This window comes from Pan troglodytes, chromosome 5, assembly GCF_028858775.2.
Source record: "Pan troglodytes isolate AG18354 chromosome 5, NHGRI_mPanTro3-v2.0_pri, whole genome shotgun sequence".
NCBI classification, from domain to species: domain Eukaryota; kingdom Metazoa; phylum Chordata; class Mammalia; order Primates; family Hominidae; genus Pan; species Pan troglodytes.
The window spans coordinates 93,749,660-93,772,652 of record NC_072403.2 but is presented as its reverse complement, the minus strand read 5'-3'; the positions used below and the strand labels follow the sequence as shown (position 1 = coordinate 93,772,652).

General features: G+C 40.7%; 1 protein-coding gene and 1 non-coding gene across 5 annotated transcripts; one reads left to right on the top strand and one right to left on the bottom strand.

Moving 5' to 3' along the window:
• Positions 1–3,199: 3,199 nt before the first annotated feature.
• Positions 3,200–3,332, bottom strand: LOC112209649 (small nucleolar RNA SNORA70). The gene has a single exon (XR_002944472.1). It is a non-coding gene; the product is annotated as a small nucleolar RNA SNORA70 (small nucleolar RNA).
• Positions 3,333–14,590: 11,258 nt separating this feature from the next.
• TENT5A (terminal nucleotidyltransferase 5A) lies at positions 14,591–21,689 on the top strand. Of its 4 annotated transcripts, none has more exons than XM_518605.9 (3): positions 14,591–14,839; positions 15,209–15,827; positions 16,951–18,126. In XM_518605.9, the coding sequence occupies exons 1-3, from the start codon at positions 14,634–14,636 to the stop codon at positions 17,725–17,727; spliced, it is 1,602 nt and encodes a 533-aa protein (XP_518605.4). In that variant the 5' UTR covers positions 14,591–14,633; the 3' UTR covers positions 17,728–18,126. The 4 variants fall into 4 exon arrangements, with proteins under 4 accessions (XP_518605.4, XP_001148042.2, XP_001147967.1 ...); XM_001148042.5 differs by having other exon boundaries at positions 14,629–15,030; positions 16,951–21,689; XM_001147967.7 differs by having other exon boundaries at positions 14,660–14,975; positions 16,951–21,689.
• Positions 21,690–22,993: the final 1,304 nt, after the last annotated feature.

Here is a 22,993-nt window from a genome sequence, read left to right as displayed (position 1 = left end):
ATAACTGATGCTGTCAGGACTCCGGGAAGAAGAAAGGTGATGAAATAACAAAATTGCTTTCTTCATTTGGTGAAGGGAGTAAGGCGCTCATGCTGGTCCCATCTAGCAATTTGTAAATGGGTTGTTTGAACATATGGGTCTTAACATGTTCATAGATTGTGGGTGTGTGTTTGTGTGTGTAAAATGAAAAGGCTTATTATTAGATGTAGCCTCATGTCAGCATAGTATAAAGTTCCTCAGGTAAGGGCATGCTTTATAATTAAAGGATTTCTGCATCTGTAATTGCCCATGACATGTACCTTTTCTTTCCAAGTCACATTTCTGATTTTCAGTGACGATTTATTATTAACCTATTTTCTCATCGGGTTAAAAGCATATCCCAAAATTTTAAATCCAATGTGCTCCAGTACATATAAAGAGACTTATTAAGATGATCTTTTCTTAATAAGTCTCTTTATATGTACTGGAGCCCAAAACTTCATTAGCAATTTTAATTTTGCCCTGGTCCTGTGGTCCTGTGATCTCGCCCTGCCTCCATTTGCCTTGTGATATTCTATTACCTTGTGAAGCATGTGATCTCTGTGACCCACACCCTATTCATACACTCCCTCCCCTTTTGAAAATCCCTAATAAAAACTTGCTGGTTTTTCAGCTCAGGGGGCATCATGGAACCTGCTGACATGTGATGTCTCCCCTGGGACACCCAGCTTTAAAATTAAAAAAAAAAAAAAAAAGATGATATTTTCTAAGAAAGGTAATTGTATCTTACATTATACAAAAAAACCCATAAACATGACATATAGTCCAGTGCACTGTGCATTTTCTTTTCTCACCGTGGCAATGATGTGAATTTTTGGATATGTTGTATGGTGGTGACTTTATACATTAAACTGAGCAGAGACCAGATTGCATTGTGAAGTTCAGCAAAGCTAGAAATGGAAACTCAGAAGCCCAAGAAACATTCTTCAGAAGGCATGAAGACTGAGTAGACTTAGGATTTAATATTTCCTGCATGGTTTGGAAATATTCTGGATTTGTTTCTAAACTTTGCTAGACATACGTCAATGACTCAGAAAAGTCATGCTCAGCAGAGAGGTGAGAAAATGACCTACTGGTGACCATCAGGTTATGTTTCAATTTTTAAAATATGTATCCTTCACAAAAAAAATGGCAGGTTACATGTCATTTTCCAATGTTAATGGTTCAATTTTACTAGATTTTTACTATGTTTAAGTTATTATAATTTTTTTTAAAGAATAGGTGGAATATAAGAATGTGAAACTTAAAATACATCACAGGACTCTGTTTCCTCTCTTTTTATGTCTCCTCTTAGGTGACCTCTTCCATTTCCGTGTATCTGAAGACATCTTTACATTCTTTCTGCTTCCACCATCACCACTTTAGTCTAGGCCAGTGCCTTTTTGATCACTATGAAGAATAACAAAATCACTTCACAGTATAATCCAGTACTTGCAAATGCATGCCTATATGCACAAAAATTTGAGAGGAACTGTTATGAAATGATGTGACGGTCTCTGATGTTTTCTTTTCTTTTTTCTTTCTTCCTTTTTTTTTTTTTTTTTTTGACAGAGTCTCGCACTGTTGCCCAGGCTGGCATGTAGCGGAGGGATCTTGGCTCACTGCAAACTCCACCTCCCGTGTTCAAGTGATTCTCATGTCTCAGCCTCCCAAGTAGCTGGGTTTACAGGCGCCTGCCATCATGCCTAGCTAATTTTTGTATTTTTAGTAGAAGCGGGGTTTTGCCATGTTGGCCAGGTTGGTCTCAAACTCCTGGCCTCAAGTGATCCACCTGCCTTGGCCTCCCAAAGTGCTGGGATTACAGGTGTGAGCCACTGCGCCTGGCTAATGTTTTCTATTGTACATTATTCTCTTTCACTGATATTGTGGGTTAAGACCACTAAAATGACTATATAACCCTGATGGGTTGTGACCTACAGTTTGAATAGCAGTAATCTAAGATAGTATCATCATTTGCCCAGATATCTGCAGCAGTCTATTAACCCATTTCTCTTCTATTTTTCCCTCATGAATTCCCCATACAGCAGCAAAAAGGATCTCAAAAGATAAATCCAGTCATGCAACTCTCCTGCTCAAAGCCTTCAATAGCTTCTAACACTTACACAAAAAATCTAAAATCTTTCAAACTCCTCACCACAACCTACATGATCTGAACTTTGACATTCTGTTCAGGCTAATCTCATGCCATCTCTCCCTTCCTCTGCATGCTCTGGTTCCATAGAACACATTTGAGTTCCTCCAGTACAAGTGATTCTTGCCTGCCCGGGTACAAGTTGCTCCCTCTGCCAGGAACACTCTTTTCTCAACTTCTCATGACTGGCTGGTGTTTACTCTTTAGTCTGGTCTTTTCTCTACAAAGACACCTTTTTTAACCATCCCAGTTACAGTGGATCATTCCTTCTTATTTTTTATTTCAACCCATTGTTTGAACACTTACCACACTTGGAAAGATGGAAAGAAAATATGACAGCTAGAAAACTGACCAAATAACAGGCAGGATGGGGGTGGGTGGAGGACTCACAGCAAGAGATAGTGAAGTCTTTTAGGGCTGGATGTGTTCATCTTAGGATCAAGGACTTAAAACTTTGGAATTGTGACTTTACGCAATGCAGCTTGCCTGTAATGCCTGCCTTTTCATTTTTGTGTAATACCGAATTACATTAATTTGGAAAATTCTACATGCCTCTACTTTGATAAGAAGGATGAAGGAAAGAAAGGGTTTGGTTAAACATATGCTAACATTTTTTTTTCTTTGTCAGGAAGTATTGGTGAGCCTAAGAGACAGCAGAACAGTGGAAGCCTTCCTGAGTGCAAGGCCTGCCACTTGTTGCGGAGCCATGACTGGGGATGCATTTAACCCCACAGCCATCTGAGATAAGACACTTCTCAACTACCATGTCTTCAGATTCATCTGCATTAAACTTGATAGAGCCCCATTTCTTTGTGATGTGGCCAGGCAACCTGAACTTGGCCCTGTGTAGGGACTCAGTCACATGCTCCTTGTTCTGCACCTTGGTATGGATGGACATGATGACTTACCAATGTAAATTCTGGCCATGGTACCCTGGGGCTTTCTAGAGATACCCTGCACACCTGTCTGGAGCCTACAATGGGAACAGTGCAAGGTCAAAGGTCAGAGGCATAAACATATATTGGAAACGGCTGTCTCCTATGTTCTTTAGAGCAACCCATACAAGAAACAAGCTGTGTATACAACAAAGGAGGCTGTTGTTTGCAGCCATTACATCGAGCCCCTGTGAGGAAAGGAGTACAGCTGGCTTAATTGACTGCAGATGAACAATTTAAAAAGTCTGCTGAGTTCCAGAATTCGGGGTGACAGTGGTAATCAGACTGACAGAACTCTAGAGAAAGGCAGTGTTCATAGAAAAGAGTCAGAGGTTGCTGGTGGGGTCAGCTCCCACCAGCTGGAGGTTCTTTCTTGATTCAGAACTCACAGAATTTTATGTGGTGTTTTAATAAGAAAGATGTTTCCATCCTTGAACCATCCCTTCTCTAGCTTGGAGGTCCTTCCTGTGCTATAAAGATCACAGATAATTTGCTGGCTTTGTACAAGGGCAGTACTGTTGAAGGGGACCTGCAAGCTTCTTTGTCCTAGAGACTAAAAGTCCCTATTTCTGCCCCAGCAGTTCCAAATCTACAAACAGATATTTTCACATAGTATCACTCCTCACTAGCCACCAGTTGCAGGATGGAGATGCAGGATATATTATAATAGTTGTTTTCGAGTTCAGGTAGAACTTGGAATCAGCCAAATTTGCCTTAGGTTCAAACTGGATGCCCTGAGAGATAACTCCCACAGTGTAAGATTGAGAACATCATTTGAACTCCCATGGGTCTGATGCCTAGAAGGAGAGCAACCTGGGTTTTGCCCCTTCTTCTGCCTTTGCTGGTCTCCATGCCTAAGCATTACATTCTATCCAGCTCCTGCAGATGAGTTAGCTGGCCTGAGTGCCTACAAAGGACCAGGCATTCTCTAAGGCATATTTTACATGTTGCAAGGCACATTTAGCATGCTCTAAGGCATACTCTAAGGCATATTTACATATTTACATTCATCTAATACCAGCCATTCTGTTTTTCCAGCCTGACCTTCTGTCACAATCTTGGGCTTATCCCTTCTCAGCTCAGCACTAGGGGAGTGTTTCTTCAAAGCTCTAACATGTACTGTGGGTGCTGTTCCCAATGATTCCCATCTTTCTGATTCCTTTTAATTCCTCAGTAATGATTTGTGCTAAGTAGTTTTACTTTTTTTTCCTCCAAGTCTCAACCTTGAAGAGTTTACTGTGGCCACTTGAAATTAAGTATGGGCTGCTTTTAATGGGACTAATTGTTATAAGTTCTCATAGCAAGAATCAATTTCAAGAATGAGAAAAAAAATCCATCCCCAGGTTTCCTGCACCCTATTCTCAGCCTCGTGATTTAATCACTTAATTTTAGAATAACGCACTCAGCTGTTTCCACGTCAGCCACTGACTTTTCCCAAGAAACAAATAATAAGGAAGATGTGGCCTTAACTAAGATGGCCTTGCCGTAGGTTAAAGGATCATGGACAGCTGATCTCTAGTGCCCCTAGATCATTGGAACAAAGCCATTTTCTTCCTCAGACCAGGTTGCTTTGATTTGCAATTTATTATAAACAAAATGAACTGGCTATTTTGGGGCTTGGGTTTGAACTATTACCTAAATCCTGACTAGTCATAGTTTGTGAAGTTCTGCAACAAATGCCTGCCTCTGTCTCTTTCATTCTTTTTCTTCCTCTTCCTTTCTTTTTTTTTTAAAGAATATCTTTTTCTAGAACAATGAAGCAGATAAGAAATATAGGAAACCATAGAGAGTTAAATAGCATTTATGGAACTGTGAGGATCATCTACTGACAGTAAGAGCAATAACACAGAAACAGACTTCAACTGGCAAGAAACAGCAGGTCACTGCCTGCAGGGGTTGACCAGCTTAGAAACTTGACTGTTTCATGTGTTTGGGTAATGTAATCAAACACAGATGCTGAACCAACTCATGCTCTAATGGCATTATATTTGATATCTTCTACTTAATTGTAATTAAAGTTCAATTTAATTTCCTAGAGCAATTAAATATATTAAAATATTTTATGGGCATTTATTAGCCCAAACTGATTTTTAAAAAACACAGAGTGGCATCAGGAGGGTTCTGTGTTTGAGAAGGCCACAATGTTTTTCAGTGAGATACTACATTTGTCCATAGGCTTAGGGAGAATAATTTACATTTCAGTTTTACAAAATTAACATTATGGTCAGCTTTCAACTAGGTATGCAAAAGCCTTTAATTTTAAGTGGAAGAATATCTGTGGGTGTGTGAATATTGAATGAATTCCCCATATTTAATTTCTGCTGTAACTTAATAGCCAATAGACAATAAGAAATGTTGCTGTCAGGGAGGCTTTTATGGGAATGAACTGAAGAAAGAAGCATAATTCTATACAATGGATGGAAGAACACCATACATCTCAGATTTCTGAAGATGTGAAGAGATTTCAAATAGACTGCCCCTTTGTCCTTATAAGCATATTAGTTGTCGGGCCACATACTTTGATTTTTGATTTAGGACACATATTCACTATACTTAAATGTCCTAAAAGCATAATAAGAACAAAAGTCTTAGTCAAAATGTATATATGCTATATGCTTATTATTGTAGAATTTGAGTAAGCATCCTCAGGAAAGGAAATGGTATGTTTTTAATTCTGTATCCCATGTATGAGAGCACAATTTGCAATCCAAAATTGATTAATTTTCATATATCACTTGATTAAAAAACAGAATAGTGGTGGAAGCTTCTGGAGTAATCCCAGAAGCATTAAAAGATAAACAATAGATGGACAAGTTAAATCTGCAATAAAATCCCATTAATCATATGTAGCTGAGGCTTTAGAAGTGAGTCATCAAATAATCACTGGAAACTTTGAGGATACTTACTAAAATTTTAAAGCTGACTGTATTCCAACTGAAAATGTTATCCCCCTAAGTAAAAAGAGTGCTTTTATCCGACACACAGAACATATCTAGGCTATTTAATCTATATTATTTGCTAGGTGATTTTTAAGTAACCATAGTTACTAGACCTAAAGAATTTACCGTAGGTGTCTGTTGTAGTGGTGATGGCACTAGATTGATTCAACAGTCATTTATTTGTATTAATGAATAGGAAATGAGAAAGATTTGTGAAAGAACAAATAATCTAGGGGAGTTAATGAGCACATGTGTGCACACATACTCTAACTTCCCAAGGAGGCTATGTTGTACAGTGCCCTCCCCCACCCACCCTCAACTCTGCAGCCCACAGGTAGGGAGGGGGCCATGCCCTATATTAGGAGGGGAGTCAAAGGCCAGGCTTACTCAAGTTTTAGTGCAGTATAAAGTGCAGTTTGTAAAGCCTCTGGGTAATTTGATCAATACAGGCACTCAAAATCTATAATGTGAGTTCCAGAGTAAATGTTTGGATCAAATTGATCTTTAATTAAATTTAGAAGAAAACTAAAATTTCCATTTTAGTTGAGTAAGAACAAGAAGTTTAGCCAGATATCTGGCTGTTAAATATGATGTATATCAAACATCTAAATAATTAGTTTGTTTTTCAAACTTTGAATTCAAATGTCTGCTATCTTTAGATTCAAAGTGGATTAAGAATTAGTCATGATAACTCAATTTCTTTGATTTATGAAGAATGCATGGCTCAAAATAATGACCGATCCAATATGCAAAGGGTAATTACTTTTATGTCGGAAATATTCTTATGTCATTCCTGCACTTGGTCTAGAGTTTATATATATATATATATATATATATATATATATATACACACACAATGAAATACAATGCAATTTACTACAAAACATAATTCAAATATTATGATAGTATATTTATTCAAATGATTTCCATGATTCCACAAGTTTATATGGCAATTACAAAGTTTCTGAATTTAGTATATAAAAATGATGCTAGAAAAATGGGTATCTACCATTTTTAAACATCTCTTTGAAACATTAAAATCTCATATAAAAATCATAAATGTATAATAACTAAAGTGAAATATACTATTCTTAACGTTATCATTTACTTTTAAGATAGTGAATTAAAAATACATACACTATTCTGCACTACTCTGAGCATGGACTAGACTTAATCTCCAAGTATTTCTAGCTCTCTGGAGTATACAAGGTGCCTGTCTCATGTCTGAGTACTTTGACCTCGACAAGCCTTGTAACCCACAGAACACAGATAATGTTCCAAGACATGTCCAGACTTGTAGAAGACATAGACAAGTCATAAGTGTTTGCAAGAAATACTTCTTTTTTAAAACACAGCAACACAATCCGTATCTAGTCAGTGTGAGGATGACGAACTACTGCTCACAAAGATCTCACAATAAGTAAATAGAGTGGGATGTAGTTGCTGAGTTAATTCCAGTGAATTACAAAAAAAAAAACCCACCAAAATCTTTGGAATTTCAATGGAAATCAGGGAGAAATTGTTGGGAAAAGAATCTTGAGTGCCATATATTTTTTCCCTTTCTAATATTTTGACATGAGTTTATGTTAAGAATATCACGTTTATGCTAATCAATTATTCACTTCCATAAATAATTATGAATTTCAAAACCTAGAGGGCAGTTCTATTACCCTTTAGGGATATCTTACTTATCTAAACTATCAATATTCAGCCTTCTTAATCATGTGTCAATCCAAATTCTCTTTTATTTCCCAGCTCCCCTGCAGGAGTTGTAGTTTATTGGAAACTGATCTCTTCCAGCCAGACACTTTCATGGTTCAAATATCAATAACTTTTATAGCTTTTGTTCTCCTCTACACCTTCTCGGCTAATGCCTAATTTACTAGCATCTTGAAGCCTTTTCTTTTGTTAGGAAAGAAAACATGAATTTCTTTTATTCCATATTACCAGAATAAATGTTGGCATCTTAGCGTGACTTCCTATAGAAAGTCCACAGCTAGTTTCCATACTTACACTTAACAATCTCAGGGTTTTTAAGGTAGTCATATTTTTCTTCGTAGAGTCTGGTTTGAACAGTTCTTTTTTTAAATGTTTTAAAAATGTCCATTTTCTGAGTAGCTTCAAGAGAAACTTTTGTTTAGTTATTATGTTTTGTTCAGTTTTTCAGACTTTCTAAGACGATGTGTTTTTTGGTTGCTTATCATATTCCATAGTAATTTCTCCCAAACATCAAGATAACATTAGTTGTACTATTTAATTTGTAATTTGTTTGGCAACAGATAATTTTGAGGTCAGGGAAGGAAGTTAATAGGAAAAGATAAAAACAAGTGATGGTAGGAATAACACTAAGAAGGTTATTTCAAACAAATATGCATTATTGAATCAATGTATGGTTTATGTATACATATGAGTAAATAGGCCTTCTACAGCTGCCATAAGTTTAAATCTCATATAAAAAATCAACTATCAGTAGCTAAAAAAGGTATCAACATATGTTGAACAGGTAAGAATAGGCTGAAAATATATCAAGATGAGCTGGATATAACATACCCATTGAATACAGCCTTATTTTTTACAAGGTACCCAAACATTTTTGGCTAAATTCCTTCTAGAAAAGAGAAATAATTTATTATATTCTTCCCTTGTACTCTTCACAAAACCTTACAGTTTCCATAAGTAAAATCAACACTTTCTTCAGAGCAGTTAAACATATTCCAGCACAAATTTACAAAAAAATTATAATACAAATATTAAAGTTTACTTATTCATATTTGATGGTTTTTGAAAATACAGTGTATTTCTAGTTTACGTTTTGCCAAATGAATGTAACTTTTGAATGTCTTTTTTGTCTGGAGTAAGGAAAACAGTCTGGTCCATGGGCCTTGCAACACTGATTGAAACGGCAAAATTTCACAGAGATGTCACAACAGGAAGAACTTCTGGCATAATAACACTGATAACAGCATAAGAAAATACTAGCTAGTCTTTCTGATGAAGAATTATGTTAAAGGACAATCCAAACCAAGTTCGATTATAAGAGTGATGATGTAGGTCTGTCTGACCATATTTACTGCTTGCATATTAAATTCCCTAAACTCACTGATCTGTAACTCTCAATGGAGTTATTTTTATGTGGTCATATACTTCAAATAAACACACTTAAAATAAAATCTTAGGATATTACACTTATAAGATGCTCAACAGTAGAGTAATGATGCTTTATACTATGTCCACAGGTGAGAACGTAGCCCACATAAAAAATCCTCTGTGTCGCTACAGGATCTCTTTAAACTTAGCTGTTTGATGCTGATCATTTAAATGCACTCACACTGATGTGAGATTAAACAGTGTGGTTAGAAGGGCTTTTGCCTCATGATGAGGGCGACTGAGTCTAACTTTAACTTTCCCATAACTAGCTGTGTAAATATAGGGAAGATCATCTAGCCTTTCTTCATCTCTAAACTTAGAACTTCATGCTGATCAGCACAGTTTTGAAGATAAAATGAGATGATATAGAAGAAAAAGGGTTGAAAAGTTTAAAACTATAAAAGCTAATCTGTTGATTACAAAGAATATACAAGTAATACATTGGATGGTTTTTCCCAAACTAACCTGTATGACATAGGATGTTGCCAATCTTCCACAGGCCCTGAATAGTGAATAAACATTTTTTTATTTTCTGAAGAAACATAGGAAACGTCATTTCACAAGCACCATTTCCCTGTGAAAACAGGTAATTTATTTTCCCAAGTGAGTTTTAATTTTTACATGAAGCACTTTGATCAGTTGCTTTTCTACAAACACTAACTGGACAGCAGAGAGATGTTCAGTTTACTCTGCAAAGAAGGCATATGTGTGTGCATGCTTGGAAAAGCATGCAATACCCCAGTGGTCTCTGGAATTACTAGGATTTGCACCACAAAGGCAGCAAATAGGTGGGGGACAGACAGGGGTGGGGGAGTACTCAAATTCCTCACACTACCACTGCTCTGCCTGCATTGCAGGGTGCTTCTAGAAGTACATGCCACTTTTTGTGGAAAGGTTCCAAGAGCAGAAGTGGTAGAAGGTGGAAAATCAAGAGAGACAGTGGAGAGGGCTGGTGTGGAAAGACGAAAAGCAGGACAGGAATGTGGGGGGAGACTGGCTAGAATGCTATGAGAGAGGGAAGTAGCAGGCTTAATGGCAGGTTTTGTGTGTGGCGGCGGGGTGGGGGTGGGTGGGTGCTTTTTTCTTCTGTCTCTCCTTCTGGGTATGAACTTGAATGAATAATTTCATATTTGGTGGCTTCCCATCTTCTGAAACCATTTTTGAGAAGGTAGGAAGCAGGGCAAGAAGGGGAAAGTACCACTAATTGAACATGGGGCAGTCTTCAAACACCCCATTGTGTTTCAGTGTGTCTGGTGTTTCTTGCAAATTCTCCATAAGGTGCTAGCTTGCTAGCTCTCTGCTGCCACAGAGGTCATTCGTGGCTGCTGGGGAAGAAGTGGCCATCTGCTTTGTCAGGTCATTGTGCATTCTGGCCCTCAGCAGTTGTTTCAGGATAAAATCACTTGGTCTCCAAAGTTATGCCCAACCTGAATGTCCAGAACTTGGAAAGAAAGAAGAATCAGAGTGCAGTTCCGGCTCAAGTTTAAGTCTAGGAGGAATATGACAAGACTGGGGACAAGCCAACTCACAGAATGTAAGGAACTGACGTGCATGGGTCTGAACCAAGGCTCTGTGATTTCTCTAAGTTACTTAACCTTCTTATGCCCTATCTTTCCTGTGGAGATATAATGTGTACAGCTCTGGTTTTTAGAGAAAGTTTAGAAAAAATAATGTATATAAAATATTTAGCAGAGTTTCTGGGATATAATAACAAACTCAATAATAATAACTATCATTAAGGCCGAAGCTGAACATCTTATTTTGCTAAGTCCAGATTGATTGTTACTGTAACTTTAAAAATAAGATGAACTAATTATAAGTGTTTCTTTCTCAAAATTCTATGCAAAGCTTTCCTTTAAAACTTTCAGGATAAGGACTTTTTTTCTGCTCACTTAGAAAGCAGTTTAAATTTAGGCTGTCCGTATTTCAGTTTTGTGGTGGTCTTAACTTTATCAACTAAGAGCTTCATATTGCCACAGGTGTTTTTTTTTTTTTCCTTTTAAGTGGGAGAAAGTAAATAATTTATCAAATAGGTTCAGAAGCTAAAGCCTGGGGGAAAAATTTAGCAACTTTGCATCTAAATTTAATCTAAGAGTAACTGTGTTGAGAAATATCTTAGTTGTGAATGTATTTGGAAAGTATAGGCGTTCTCATTTCATAATTATTTTGGTTATCTAGAAAAAAATTATGGTTTCAATAGCAGAATATGCAATTTTATTTAAGGATGGATATTTTTTCCTAGAATGTAAATATTATTTCAGTTTGAAGACAGGAAAAAGTGGGACAGTGAACAACATATGCTTTCATTCAACAGTATGTAATGATTGGTCACTATGTATCAGGCACATATTAATCCAGTCAAAGATTAAATTGCCCACAAAGGCATTGCCAAAAGTAAGATATCCCAGATGTCCCAATGCAGGAGGCAGTAGGGTCTGGATTATGGTTGGGAAAGGGGGAATGTTTTGTTAAAGGTTTAAGGAAGTGTCAGCCACAAAGCATTGGATGCTTGGGGGAGAGGCGGTTTTGGCACACTGCTGCTGGGATTATCTTCTCCCCAGCACAGCATATAGCACATAAGCAGGCCCTGCAAGTCCAGCTTCATGCTGTGCTTCCACCTCTCAGTTGTGCCCTCCATTTCTGGGAATGGCCATGGGATCAGCCTTTGCTTGGGGGAGGGTCCCCACTTAGAGAACTGGACTATGGTGGCTGTTCTCAGTGCAGCGCAAAGTGTGGCTGGGCCCTTGTGTCAGGATCACCATGACAGCTTGCCAAAATGCAGATTCCTTTAGTGCTACAGAACGAAATCCTGGGTATGCATAGGCAGGTGTCCATCAGCTCTAAGAGTCTTCTTTATTTTCAGTTTTTGGAGCAAGGGTAAAAATAAAGTACAAAATAATTGTAGTAGAGCTAAATACACACACATGCACACACCCTTGGTTTTTAAAGTACAGCGTGTCTAATATACCATCTATTACTTTGGCTTTGTTTTAAGAAGGGGCAGAATTCATACCGGCCTTTGAAAGAAACATTTTTAACAGGTCTTTTTTCTTTTCTTTTTCTTTTCTCTTTTCTTCTTTACTCTTCTCTTCTCTTCTTTACTCTTCTCTTCCCCCCCTTTTCTTTTCTTTTTCCCTTCCCTTCCCCTCCCTTCCTCCATTTCCTTTTCTTCTTTTCCCCCTCCCCTCCCCTCCCCTCCCCATCGTTCCTTCTTCCTTAAATCGTTGCTATTTGTGCTTGTCTTGTTTTCCAATAAGAAGGTACTGATAAGCTACAGACCACTCATTACCCCGTAATGACCACTAAACAGCATTCACAGCCAAATGGGTTGGGTTAAAGGCCTGACCCCACAACTTATTAGTTGTGGAACTTGGGAATGTTTCTTAACTTCTTGGATTTCTCTGTTTCTAGATCCCTAGGAGATGGAAATACCTTCTTCTTGAAGATTAAATTAGGTATTATGTTAAGGAGCTAAACAGGTTATAGCCCAGACGTGTTCAATAAGTTCCTGGTACTCATAAACCTTATCTCAAGGCACTACCAATCTCATTTATTAATCACGGGAATGTACATATCCTTTCTCAAACATTCTCCAACTCCATACGCTTCCCTTTGTAGATAACGCTCTTCTCCTCTTTCCCCGACTACTGAAGGAACATCTATTCTTTCAAGATCCAGTCCAAATGACACCTTCTCGGGTGTCTCTCCGTTTCCTATGTCGTTAGCCCGCCACGCGATTGCGTCAGAATATACTTCTCTCATAATACATATGCAACTGAACCATAATTATGCACCAAGGTGCTATGCCCTCTAGATTACGTGAAATGTAGTCATTCTTAAATCTTCAGCACTTAGCCTGTTGCCTGGCACGTAACAGGCCACTAAATGCTCTCTCCATACACATGCTCACACAAGAATATGCATATGTATATATATGTATAAAATGCCTGGTTAAGATACATTCATGCGCCGATGGCTGGTCAGAGGAACACATGGGTGTGCTCTGAAGGAAGCGATGGCCCTATGCGGACAGGGTAGTTGTCCTAGAGTCCCCAGGCGCACCTCAGTGCTTAGGCGCAGCGCTGAGGGGATGGCCTCTGCCACAGAGCCAGTCGGATTTCTCCATTTTGGGACGCAGCTCGGCAGGGCACCGGCAGGGGGCGGCGTTGTCACGCAGCTGGATGCTCCACGGGTGACACCCCCGCACCCTACCCCTCACCCCCGAGCCGCGCAGCTTGAGTGACTAGGCCGGGGCTCCCCCAGTTAGGAGGTGCGGGCTGTTTTTCCTCCCAGTCTGGGCGGGCAGGGCTGAGCAGGGTTTGGGGAGTATTCTGTGACCCTGGCATTCTCTGCCCCACCTCAGCCCCCGGCAGCGTCTAGGCGCTGGGAAAGCTGCTCCGGGTTAGTTGATGGAGGCAGCGAGCTGCCGAAGAGACGGCCACAGCTTTCTAGCAAAGAGTGGAGGTGGCGCGAGTGAGCGTGGGTAGAATTAGCTCTGCCGAAGTCACGGAAGCTGGAGGAGAGAATTCATTTTATTCTTGAAACTCCTACTTTTACGTCTCGTGGAAAACCAAATCGTATTCCACTGACACTATGATGCACTTAAAATGGCCAAACTTTAGGGGGCCGCGAGGAACGCGCTTCGCCGCCTCCAATTTTGTCAGAGAACTCGCAGCAAAGGCACCGGACACCTAGCGGCTCTTTCCCTGGACTCCGGGGCAGCACGCACTCCCCGGGCGCGCTCTCTGCGCCCACTGGGCCCGCCCAGTCCTCGGCCATTGGCTGCTCGCCCGCGTCTGCTCCGTGACGCGCCCTGACCCCCGCGAAGTACTGGCCCCTTGGAGCCACTCGTGCGCAGGAGCCGCGCACGCCCGAGGCCCGTGGTGCCGCCCCCGCGCCTTCTCGGGCTCGCCCAGAGCTCCCCGGCGCGCTTCCCGAGGTTTCGAGAATCGAAACCCAGTTATCAACAAGCCCTTCCCACTCACGCGCCGTGACTGATTTGCGTGCAAGAGTGGACTCATGAGTCCACACTTGGATCGGGTTTATCAATGGAGTAAATGGTCTAGCTAGACACCGAGGTTTAAAAGAGCGGTCGTGAGGACCCTCCGGAGCCCAACCGCGATGATCTAAAGACGGGCTGAGTCCGCGAGAATTTTGGGAAGTTTCTGCAGTTGCAGGATTTTAGTCGTGATCTGGTTTTGATGACCACTTATGATTCCTGGGGCATTTAACGTGTCTCCTCCTGGGGAAAATGAAAAGAGATTTGTGGGAGGGGGCGTACATAAATTAAATGTATGTATAAATACACGCATCTACGGGCGCACACAGTATCCGCACATACAGCCCAGGACCTCACGCTCACCGGCAGTCGTCCCGCACTAACTGCTGGGCTAGTCAGCTGCGTGCCCTGCGGGCGGGGGAGGGCAGAGGGGGCGGCGCCCTATGCAGATGAGGAGGGTGTGGCGAACGTGCCGCTCTGGGCCCCGGAAGCGCAGAGAAGCCCGGTATAAAAAAAGTACTGAAGACATTTTCCCCGCACAACTGCTAAAGCTCCAGAGACACGAGCGTGTGTGGCAGCAAGAGCCGCCAGTTCGGGACCACCGCAGCTGGGGTGGCAGCGGCGCGGGAGGGGTCGCGGGGAGGGAGTGGTGAGCGCAGGCGGCAGGGGTCTGGGAAAGACGAAGTCGCTATTTGCTGTCGGAGCGCGCTCGCAGCTCCTGGAAGTGTTGCCGCCTCTCGGTTTCTCTCGCTCGCTGCGCTCCTAGAAGGGGCGGCCGCCTCCAGGTGACACAGACGGGACTCTCGCTTGCGCTTTCCAGATGCATCAGAGATACTTTTGGTGCGGGGCTGCTCTGCGGGGCGCGGTGCGCGGCTGGGGACTGTAAGGGCCGGGGGAGGGAGTCTCCGAGGAGGCCCGGGGTCAGGGAACTATCGGGGGAGGGGGCGCTCTTTTCCTGGCGGGCCTCTGCCCTCCGCCGCCGCGCGTCCTCACCGCACTCCTTTCCCTTTCTTTTTAGGACTGACCAGGGCCAAGTGGCGCTCGGCGGGCACTACATGGCGGAGGGCGAAGGGTACTTCGCCATGTCTGAGGACGAGCTGGCCTGCAGCCCCTACATCCCCCTAGGCGGCGACTTCGGCGGCGGCGACTTCGGCGGCGGCGACTTCGGCGGCGGCGACTTCGGCGGCGGCGACTTCGGCGGCGGCGACTTCGGCGGCGGCGGCAGCTTCGGTGGGCATTGCTTGGACTATTGCGAAAGCCCCACGGCGCACTGCAATGTGCTGAACTGGGAGCAAGTGCAGCGGCTGGACGGCATCCTGAGCGAGACCATTCCGATTCACGGGCGCGGCAACTTCCCCACGCTCGAGCTGCAGCCGAGCCTGATCGTGAAGGTGGTGCGGCGGCGCCTGGCCGAGAAGCGCATCGGCGTCCGCGACGTGCGCCTCAACGGCTCGGCAGCCAGCCATGTCCTGCACCAGGACAGCGGCCTGGGCTACAAGGACCTGGACCTCATCTTCTGCGCCGACCTGCGCGGGGAAGGGGAGTTTCAGACTGTGAAGGACGTCGTGCTGGACTGCCTGTTGGACTTCTTACCCGAGGGGGTGAACAAAGAGAAGATCACACCACTCACGCTCAAGGTAACACCACCCGAGATGCACTTGGGTCCTGACCCAGGCTGGGCCGGGTGCGACGGGGAGCGGGCAGAGGGGCATCGGTTAAATGCCATGAATCTGTGGCCATCACGAGTTTGGGCGCGCGTTATTTCTTTGATTTTTGATTTTTTAAACCAGTAAACTGACGTGCGTGGACGGTGTTGAGTGTTTCAGTTTACTTGATGCTTTGGCGCTACAACTCTTCTCCCAGGTCCTCCTCTGCCCTCTCTTCTCTTCTTTCTCCTTATGTTTTAACTCTTGGCTTTCCCTGTTGGAGTCTTGTCCAGAGTAGATTCTGATACTTGGCAGAATGAAATGATGTAAATAATTTTTTGAGTCATTATATTTGAGTCTAGCCTTTGGGAAAATAACAGCCTGAAGCAGAAGTGAGTCAATGAGTTTTTTATTGTACTGGAAAAGGTGAATAGATTTCACAGCGGCATTCAGCTGACTACGTGTTAAAGGTCTATCTGGTGGTTCTTCGTGCTGGTTCATATGTTAAGGGTATAGTGGCACCCCCTCCCCACCCTCCACTTCAGTTCAAGACGGGTTTTATATGATTAGTTAAAATTGTCTGAGGAGGCAGGCTCCTGGAATGTCATAATTTAGTTTATATTTGATTGTAACTGCAGGGTGCCCCTGGAGGGACACACAAGATACTGATAACATTGATTGCCGCAGGCGGAGAGGAATTGGGTGGCTTGGAACAAGGGCGAGAGGCTGACTAACCTACCGCTGAATGCCCTTCCGAGTCTTTTGAATGTTGTTTGGATACTGTGTGAATATTGTGCCTATTAGACCATTTTCAAAAAGTAACACTTAAAAAGTCAGACATGACAACAAAACCTCTTACTACTGTGCTACGTCTGCCAAAAGCCTCAAACTATTACCTCTAGTCCCTTTCCCAGACAGTAAAACTACTCGTTAAAAGTATTTTTTTTTCTATTTTCAGAAGACCGTTTAAGCCTGTAGGTAGTGTTTGGCTGAAACTTGACAAAACAAAAGGGAAAGAGCAAAATAATTCTCAGCTGTGAAGAGGATGTATTTATTTATTTATTTATTTATTTTTCCTAGGTTTGCTCATTTTGTTTTATCTTTTAAATTGTAGGAAGCTTATGTGCAGAAAATGGTTAAAGTGTGCAATGACTCTGACCGATGGAGTCTTATATCCCTGTCAAACAACAGTGGCAAAAATGTGGAACTGAAATTTGTGGATTCCCTCCGGAGGCAGTTTGAATTCAGTGTAGATTCTTTTCAAATCAAATTAGACTCTCTTCTGCTCTTTTATGAATGTTCAGAGAACCCAATGACTGAGACATTTCACCCCACAATAATCGGGGAGAGCGTCTATGGCGATTTCCAGGAAGCCTTTGATCACCTTTGTAACAAGATCATTGCCACCAGGAACCCAGAGGAAATCCGAGGGGGAGGCCTGCTTAAGTACTGCAACCTCTTGGTGAGGGGCTTTAGGCCTGCCTCTGATGAAATCAAGACCCTTCAAAGGTATATGTGTTCCAGGTTTTTCATCGACTTCTCAGACATTGGAGAGCAGCAGAGAAAACTGGAGTCCTATTTGCAGAACCACTTTGTGGGATTGGAAGACCGCAAGTATGAGTATCTCATGACGCTTCATGGAGTGGTAAATGAGAGCACAGTGTGCCTGATGGGACATGAAAGAAGACAGACTTTAAACCTTATCACCATGCTGGCTATCCGGGTGTTAGCTGACCAAAATGTCATTCCTAATGTGGCTAATGTCACTTGCTATTACCAGCCAGCCCCCTATGTAGCAGATGCCAACTTTAGCAATTACTACATTGCACAGGTTCAGCCAGTATTCACGTGCCAGCAACAGACCTACTCCACTTGGCTACCCTGCAATTAAGAATCATTTAAAAATGTCCTGTGGGGAAGCCATTTCAGACAAGACAGGAGAGAAAAAAAAAAAAAAGAAAAAAAAAAAGAGTGATCCAGCCCTTATTAGGGATGTGTTTTGTGCAATGATGATATGCTCCTGGTTTTAAGTTTGGCAAAGCTTATGTATCTTTTAATAGATGGGGGAGCATGATCTCGAAAGGATCCTTTTCCCTTCTCTTATTCTCCTACCCAATTGGATTCTATCCTGCAAAAAAAGAGAGACCTGTCATTAGAAGCAACCAGGTTCTCCTGATACAACAAGAGAAGAAATGTGTGACGACAATATGGGTTTGCTGTATCTGCTCCCATAGCTTTGCCATAGGAAAAAAAAAAGTGGAAAGTTTCTTTTAAGATGGAATTCATAAAAGGGAAAATACAGAGGAAAAAAGGTCTCACTCCAACTTGTGAATCAGTTTAGGAGTTCAGATATTAATAGTAACAATACAGGAAAAAGGGGAACTCCAACGTTGGGATTACTGTCTGAGGCTTGTAGCAAGTGCTTTCTGTGGAATGATCTTGTTTTGCTAACAAACGGCTTGCTCCAAATGAACAGTAGTAGGTTGGTGCAGTTCTCATAACAATCAGCAGAACTTATGATGACACAATCCATTAATTCCAGCTGCGTGCATAGATCACATTTTTAAAATGTAAAAATGCAAGCAAAAACAGCTGTAACAAAGAAAGTGTGCTCAAGGACCAAAGATTTAACAGATAAAAATACCCAATTAGAAGAGATATAGTAGAATATATGAAGAGAGATTATATTTGTTACACACCAATATACATCAAAGTGCCTGTTGCCTTCTGAAAATTTGAAGTGGCAAAATTATTTTATGGTTTAATGATTATTTTATTTTATCAGGGACTGCCTCAAGAAGAAAATAACATAAGCTTGTGAATGGTGGAGAAAATGCCCTATTTTTTCTTGCAAATACTTGTATAAAGTTAACATTTGTTGATCTGATATTATCATAGGTACATGTGTATGTGTGTATAAATTATGTGTGTGTGTATATATACATTTTATATATACATTTTATATGTATATATACACAGTAGATTGACTATGATCTAGAATAATGTCTCAAATAGGAAATGTTTAAATACTGTGTGTTTTTATGTTTTCAACAGGATAACATGAGACGTGGGCATATTGCAATGATGAATTAAATCCACATCTAAAAAAATTAAATGAAGGAGGGAACCAAGTAATATATTTCATAGGAAGAGCAGAAATTATACTGTTTTAGTGGGATTTTTTTTTCTTTTTTTTTTTTCTTTGGTGAGCCATAGAATTCCACAAATGGGAGAATATTTGTTTGGCAGAGCACTCTTTTTTATATTGAACTGCCATTTTGACAGTTTGAACCCATTTATTAAAAAAATATAATTGCATTCCTCTATGATGTTTAATCTAGTGGATCATGGATCAGTAATAGGCTACTTAAATCCCTGACTGCTAAAAAGGATTTCCGGTGATCTAAACACTACTTGCTAATGTTTAAATGAATTTTAATGAATGCATTCTGCATTTCTGGACCACTAGAATTTAGTAATGTGAAATGACCCTTTTTACAGAATATTTGCACAATTGCTTAAAATTTATATATGAGATATATATAACATTTTATAAATCATGTCAATATGAAACATCTTTGATCTGGTTGTCACACTGCATTTAAATATTTAGTACTGTACTTTAAATCGCTTTCCATTAAATCAAATCCAACTTTATTTTCTTTCTTACAAAAATACCAGTTATACCTTTGTGAAATGAACTGGCATTACTATTTCAGTTCAATAACAGCTAATCCTAAAACCACCCTTTCTCCTAGCCAGTAGTTCCTCTAGATACTGGTGTCTGAAAATGCATTTGTTAAAAACAAAACAAAACTAACACATAAGAACCTTCCCTTTGTGTTGTGAAACAACCACATAATCTCCACAACCTTAGTGGATGACTGCTTGCTATGATAATTCCTCGAAGACTCAATTAGAAGATTTTCATCATCAGTTAAAGAGAGACCACGGGAGAAAAAAATATCCTCCTGTTGGCAGTATAATTTGTTTGTTTGTTTATCTAGGGATCCTCAGATGCTTAGTGCTAGGTTAATCCAGGTTAATCCGTCTGGACTGCGTTTTGTGCATCTTTCTTTGAAGCCTTAATGGGAACCTGATGGGTTTGCTGTAGCAGCTTCCCTGTGAATTCTGTCAGAGCTGCAACAGCCCCTGCACTGCCACTCAAGTTTTCTAAGGAACTCCTCCTACTACCATCTTGGCTCAGTCTCCCTCACTTAAGCCCTGGGTTTGAAAAATTAATTGCAACTTCCCAGGAAACATTGTTCAGTTTGCAGATTAAGCCTGGCACTCACCTATCAGAAACCAGAGCTCCTCCTGCTTAGTTGTTTCAAAGTTTTCTGAAAGAAAACTAGGGGAGCACTTGTGAACACAGGAGCAGCTGGTGATCTGCTTTCTTACCCTAACTCTTGACAAATGAGTCGTCTACTATTTTAAAGAGTCTGGAGGTCTCTGACTCTGCCATAACAATAACCTGCTGTTAATTTATAACACAGATTTTTGTTTGGAAGAGCCTTATTTGAAATACACTTTGATTTATTTTCTTAAATATTTATATTCTTTTCTTGCTTACTTCAGGGTTGGTAGCTTAGTTGGAAGTGCCAGCACCTGGCACCCATTCATATAGAACAGGCTGTACTCAAGACAACTTCCAGCATTTACTTTAAGACTTATATAATTTATTTCTATTTTGTGTGTACTATAGTCTTGTGCATATGTAGTTGAACACACAGTGAAATATATGTCTCTCTTTGTGGATGTGCGGCCTAAAAATTTGAATGTCTGGTGAGAGAGAGCCATGTGTATAGGTCAGAGGAAAGAACAGCTCCCGACTCCCTATTAGCGCCTGTGATTTGTTTCCTTTTGTGTTTATCTGGCCTAGTGTGCTGTTTCTTTAAACCAGGAAGAAGTTTTGTCTTTTGGAGGCTCTTCTCACCTGTCCAGCCTGGCATGTCAGAGAACACATAGCCTGTGACAATGCCGTTTTTAAAGGTTTACTTAATTTGCAGTAAATCCAGCTGCCTCAAGAACTCCTACACCAAGATGGACATTTCCCTTCCAGAAATGGGATCAAGTATCTGCTCACTTTGATATTGGATGGACTAATAATGTAGCTCCAAAAATGCAAGGATGGAAGAATATGTGTAATCCAAACCAAGGAAGGAAATGAAAAGTGAACGTACTGTTTTTACCACCCCTTTCTGTTTGCTTATTGTTGGTTGCTTCACTGTGCATAAAGTTGTTTTCAATGCAACGCTTGTTAAATAAATATTGTGAACTATTTTGTAAATGAAATGTATTATGTTGAAAGCTGTCAGTTCAAAAATAAGCTTTTTTGTTGTTGTTGAAGATGAAGTGTGTTAGATGAAACCAAAAAGCCAAAAAAAGTAATTTCATATATAGCATCTATTTGAATATAATATTTCTTTAAAATTTCTTTTAGCATAGCATTTTCAGTGCTAAGAAAGAATCTCTATGTTATATTTTGTTAAAATAATGGCTTTCTAACAAAGCAAATGGTAAAGTACAAAGTTGGAAGATGTCAAGTTAACGAGACTTGCTGCAAAGCCTTGCAGAACGGAGGAGGCTCTGCCTGCTGGCTGTCTCTCCCTCCAACCTCTCTACAATCATGCCTGCTTTGAGGTGTTCTGTTGCAGCAAGCTGCACCTTGGGTCACTCTTTTGGAATATTTTGACTATAGGCTGCGTCACAGGCAGAAAAGGAGTTGATGGAAAATGGACTAAAAAACTGACATGTTTGAATCAGTGCTAGAGGGAACAGATTGTGAATTTTGTTTACAGCATCCAATATTTGGATTTTTTTGTAAATAAAAAAGTTATTTTTTTCTATTGATTTGTGTTTGCTGTCTACAATGTCTGTATTGACTAAAGACCATGTCCTTTGAATCCCAACCCACGTCCTTTAGAAAAGGCAGAGCGGTACATAGAGAAGAGTAGCCTTCAGCCACTTTCTGATTGAAGCACAATAAATGAAAACATCCAGCTGTCAGTCAGCCCATCTCTGACTGGCTCAGTTAGCTCCAAAAGCATCTAGCTAATAGATGCCAACAATTTTTTTGTCTGGGTATCAGTTTAGCAGTGTTAGGTGACCAGAAGTCAGAACTGTTTTCCGATATCAGTAGAGACTCATGGCTCTAGTAGGCTGTAGGGCTCTAGTAGCTCTGCGTGAGCCTTGGTCTTCCTGAGTAGCCTTAGGGCTGTGATTTCGTCAGTGGTTATATAGATTCTGTTCGAGGCTTTATAGTGTTATTCAGAGTTTTTACGTTGGGGTGAGAGGAATTGGTGGCCAGGAATTGAAAGAGGAAGTATAGAGAAGGAAGAGCAATCAAAAGATCTAGTATGTTCTCTCTGTGTGTGTGTGTGTGTGTGTGTGTGTGTGTTGGGTGCAAGGAAATCACCCTTTTGTCTAGCATTGAATGTAACCTCACCTATTCAAATTGCTAGGGGGCATACATTTATGTATTAATTAAAATTTTTCTTAGTGTAATTTTGGAGATGGTCTCAATGCTAGTAGCATGAGAATTTGGTAATCCCAGGCTACTATAGGATATACATGTGGTTGTAAAAACCACTTAAAGTCTTGATCTTGAATAGAATGCATGCTTGACACCGAGTCTGTGAAAGAGCGACTCTTGGCATTGAAAACCAGCTTCCTTCCCGTATACAGTGCATCATAAAAATACAAGGTGGTTATTTGGTTTGATAATGGTATTTGTGTGTCATTTTCTTCTTCCTTTGTTGCAGCCTCTTCATTCTACAGCCAGTTCCTCATATGTCTGTGGTCACCACATAATTATTTTTAAACAATGGTTGAATAAGAGCAGTATATATTAAACTTCTCCTAGGCTTAGATATACCCTGCCATTTCTAGTTGAATTACTAGGCTGCCCCTCCTAGCTGAGCCTGGAGAGAAGTAATCCACCCTTCCTTTCCTTAGTAACCTCATTCCCTAAACTTCTAATTCCTTTAGTAAGAAAAAGAAAGAACAAAATATACCAAAAAAGAAAAATAAATTAATATCATAGTTTTTAAATATAAAGTAGAATAAGGTTTGTTAAAATCAAGTAATTCCAAAATTAAACTCTAATTTTCTTTAAAGAACCAAGTTTGAGATCAACAATATGAACACAGTATCCT

Coding starts and splice junctions, on each gene's coding strand:
- TENT5A (XM_518605.9), top strand. CDS start 14,634: ATGCAGATGAGGAGGGTGTGGCGAACGTGCCGCTCTGGGCCCCGGAAG. Junction 14,840..15,208: donor GGGGTCGCGGGGAGGGAGTG/GTGAGCGCAGGC, acceptor CTTTCTTTTTAG/GACTGACCAGGGCCAAGTGG. Junction 15,828..16,950: donor TCACACCACTCACGCTCAAG/GTAACACCACCC, acceptor TTTAAATTGTAG/GAAGCTTATGTGCAGAAAAT.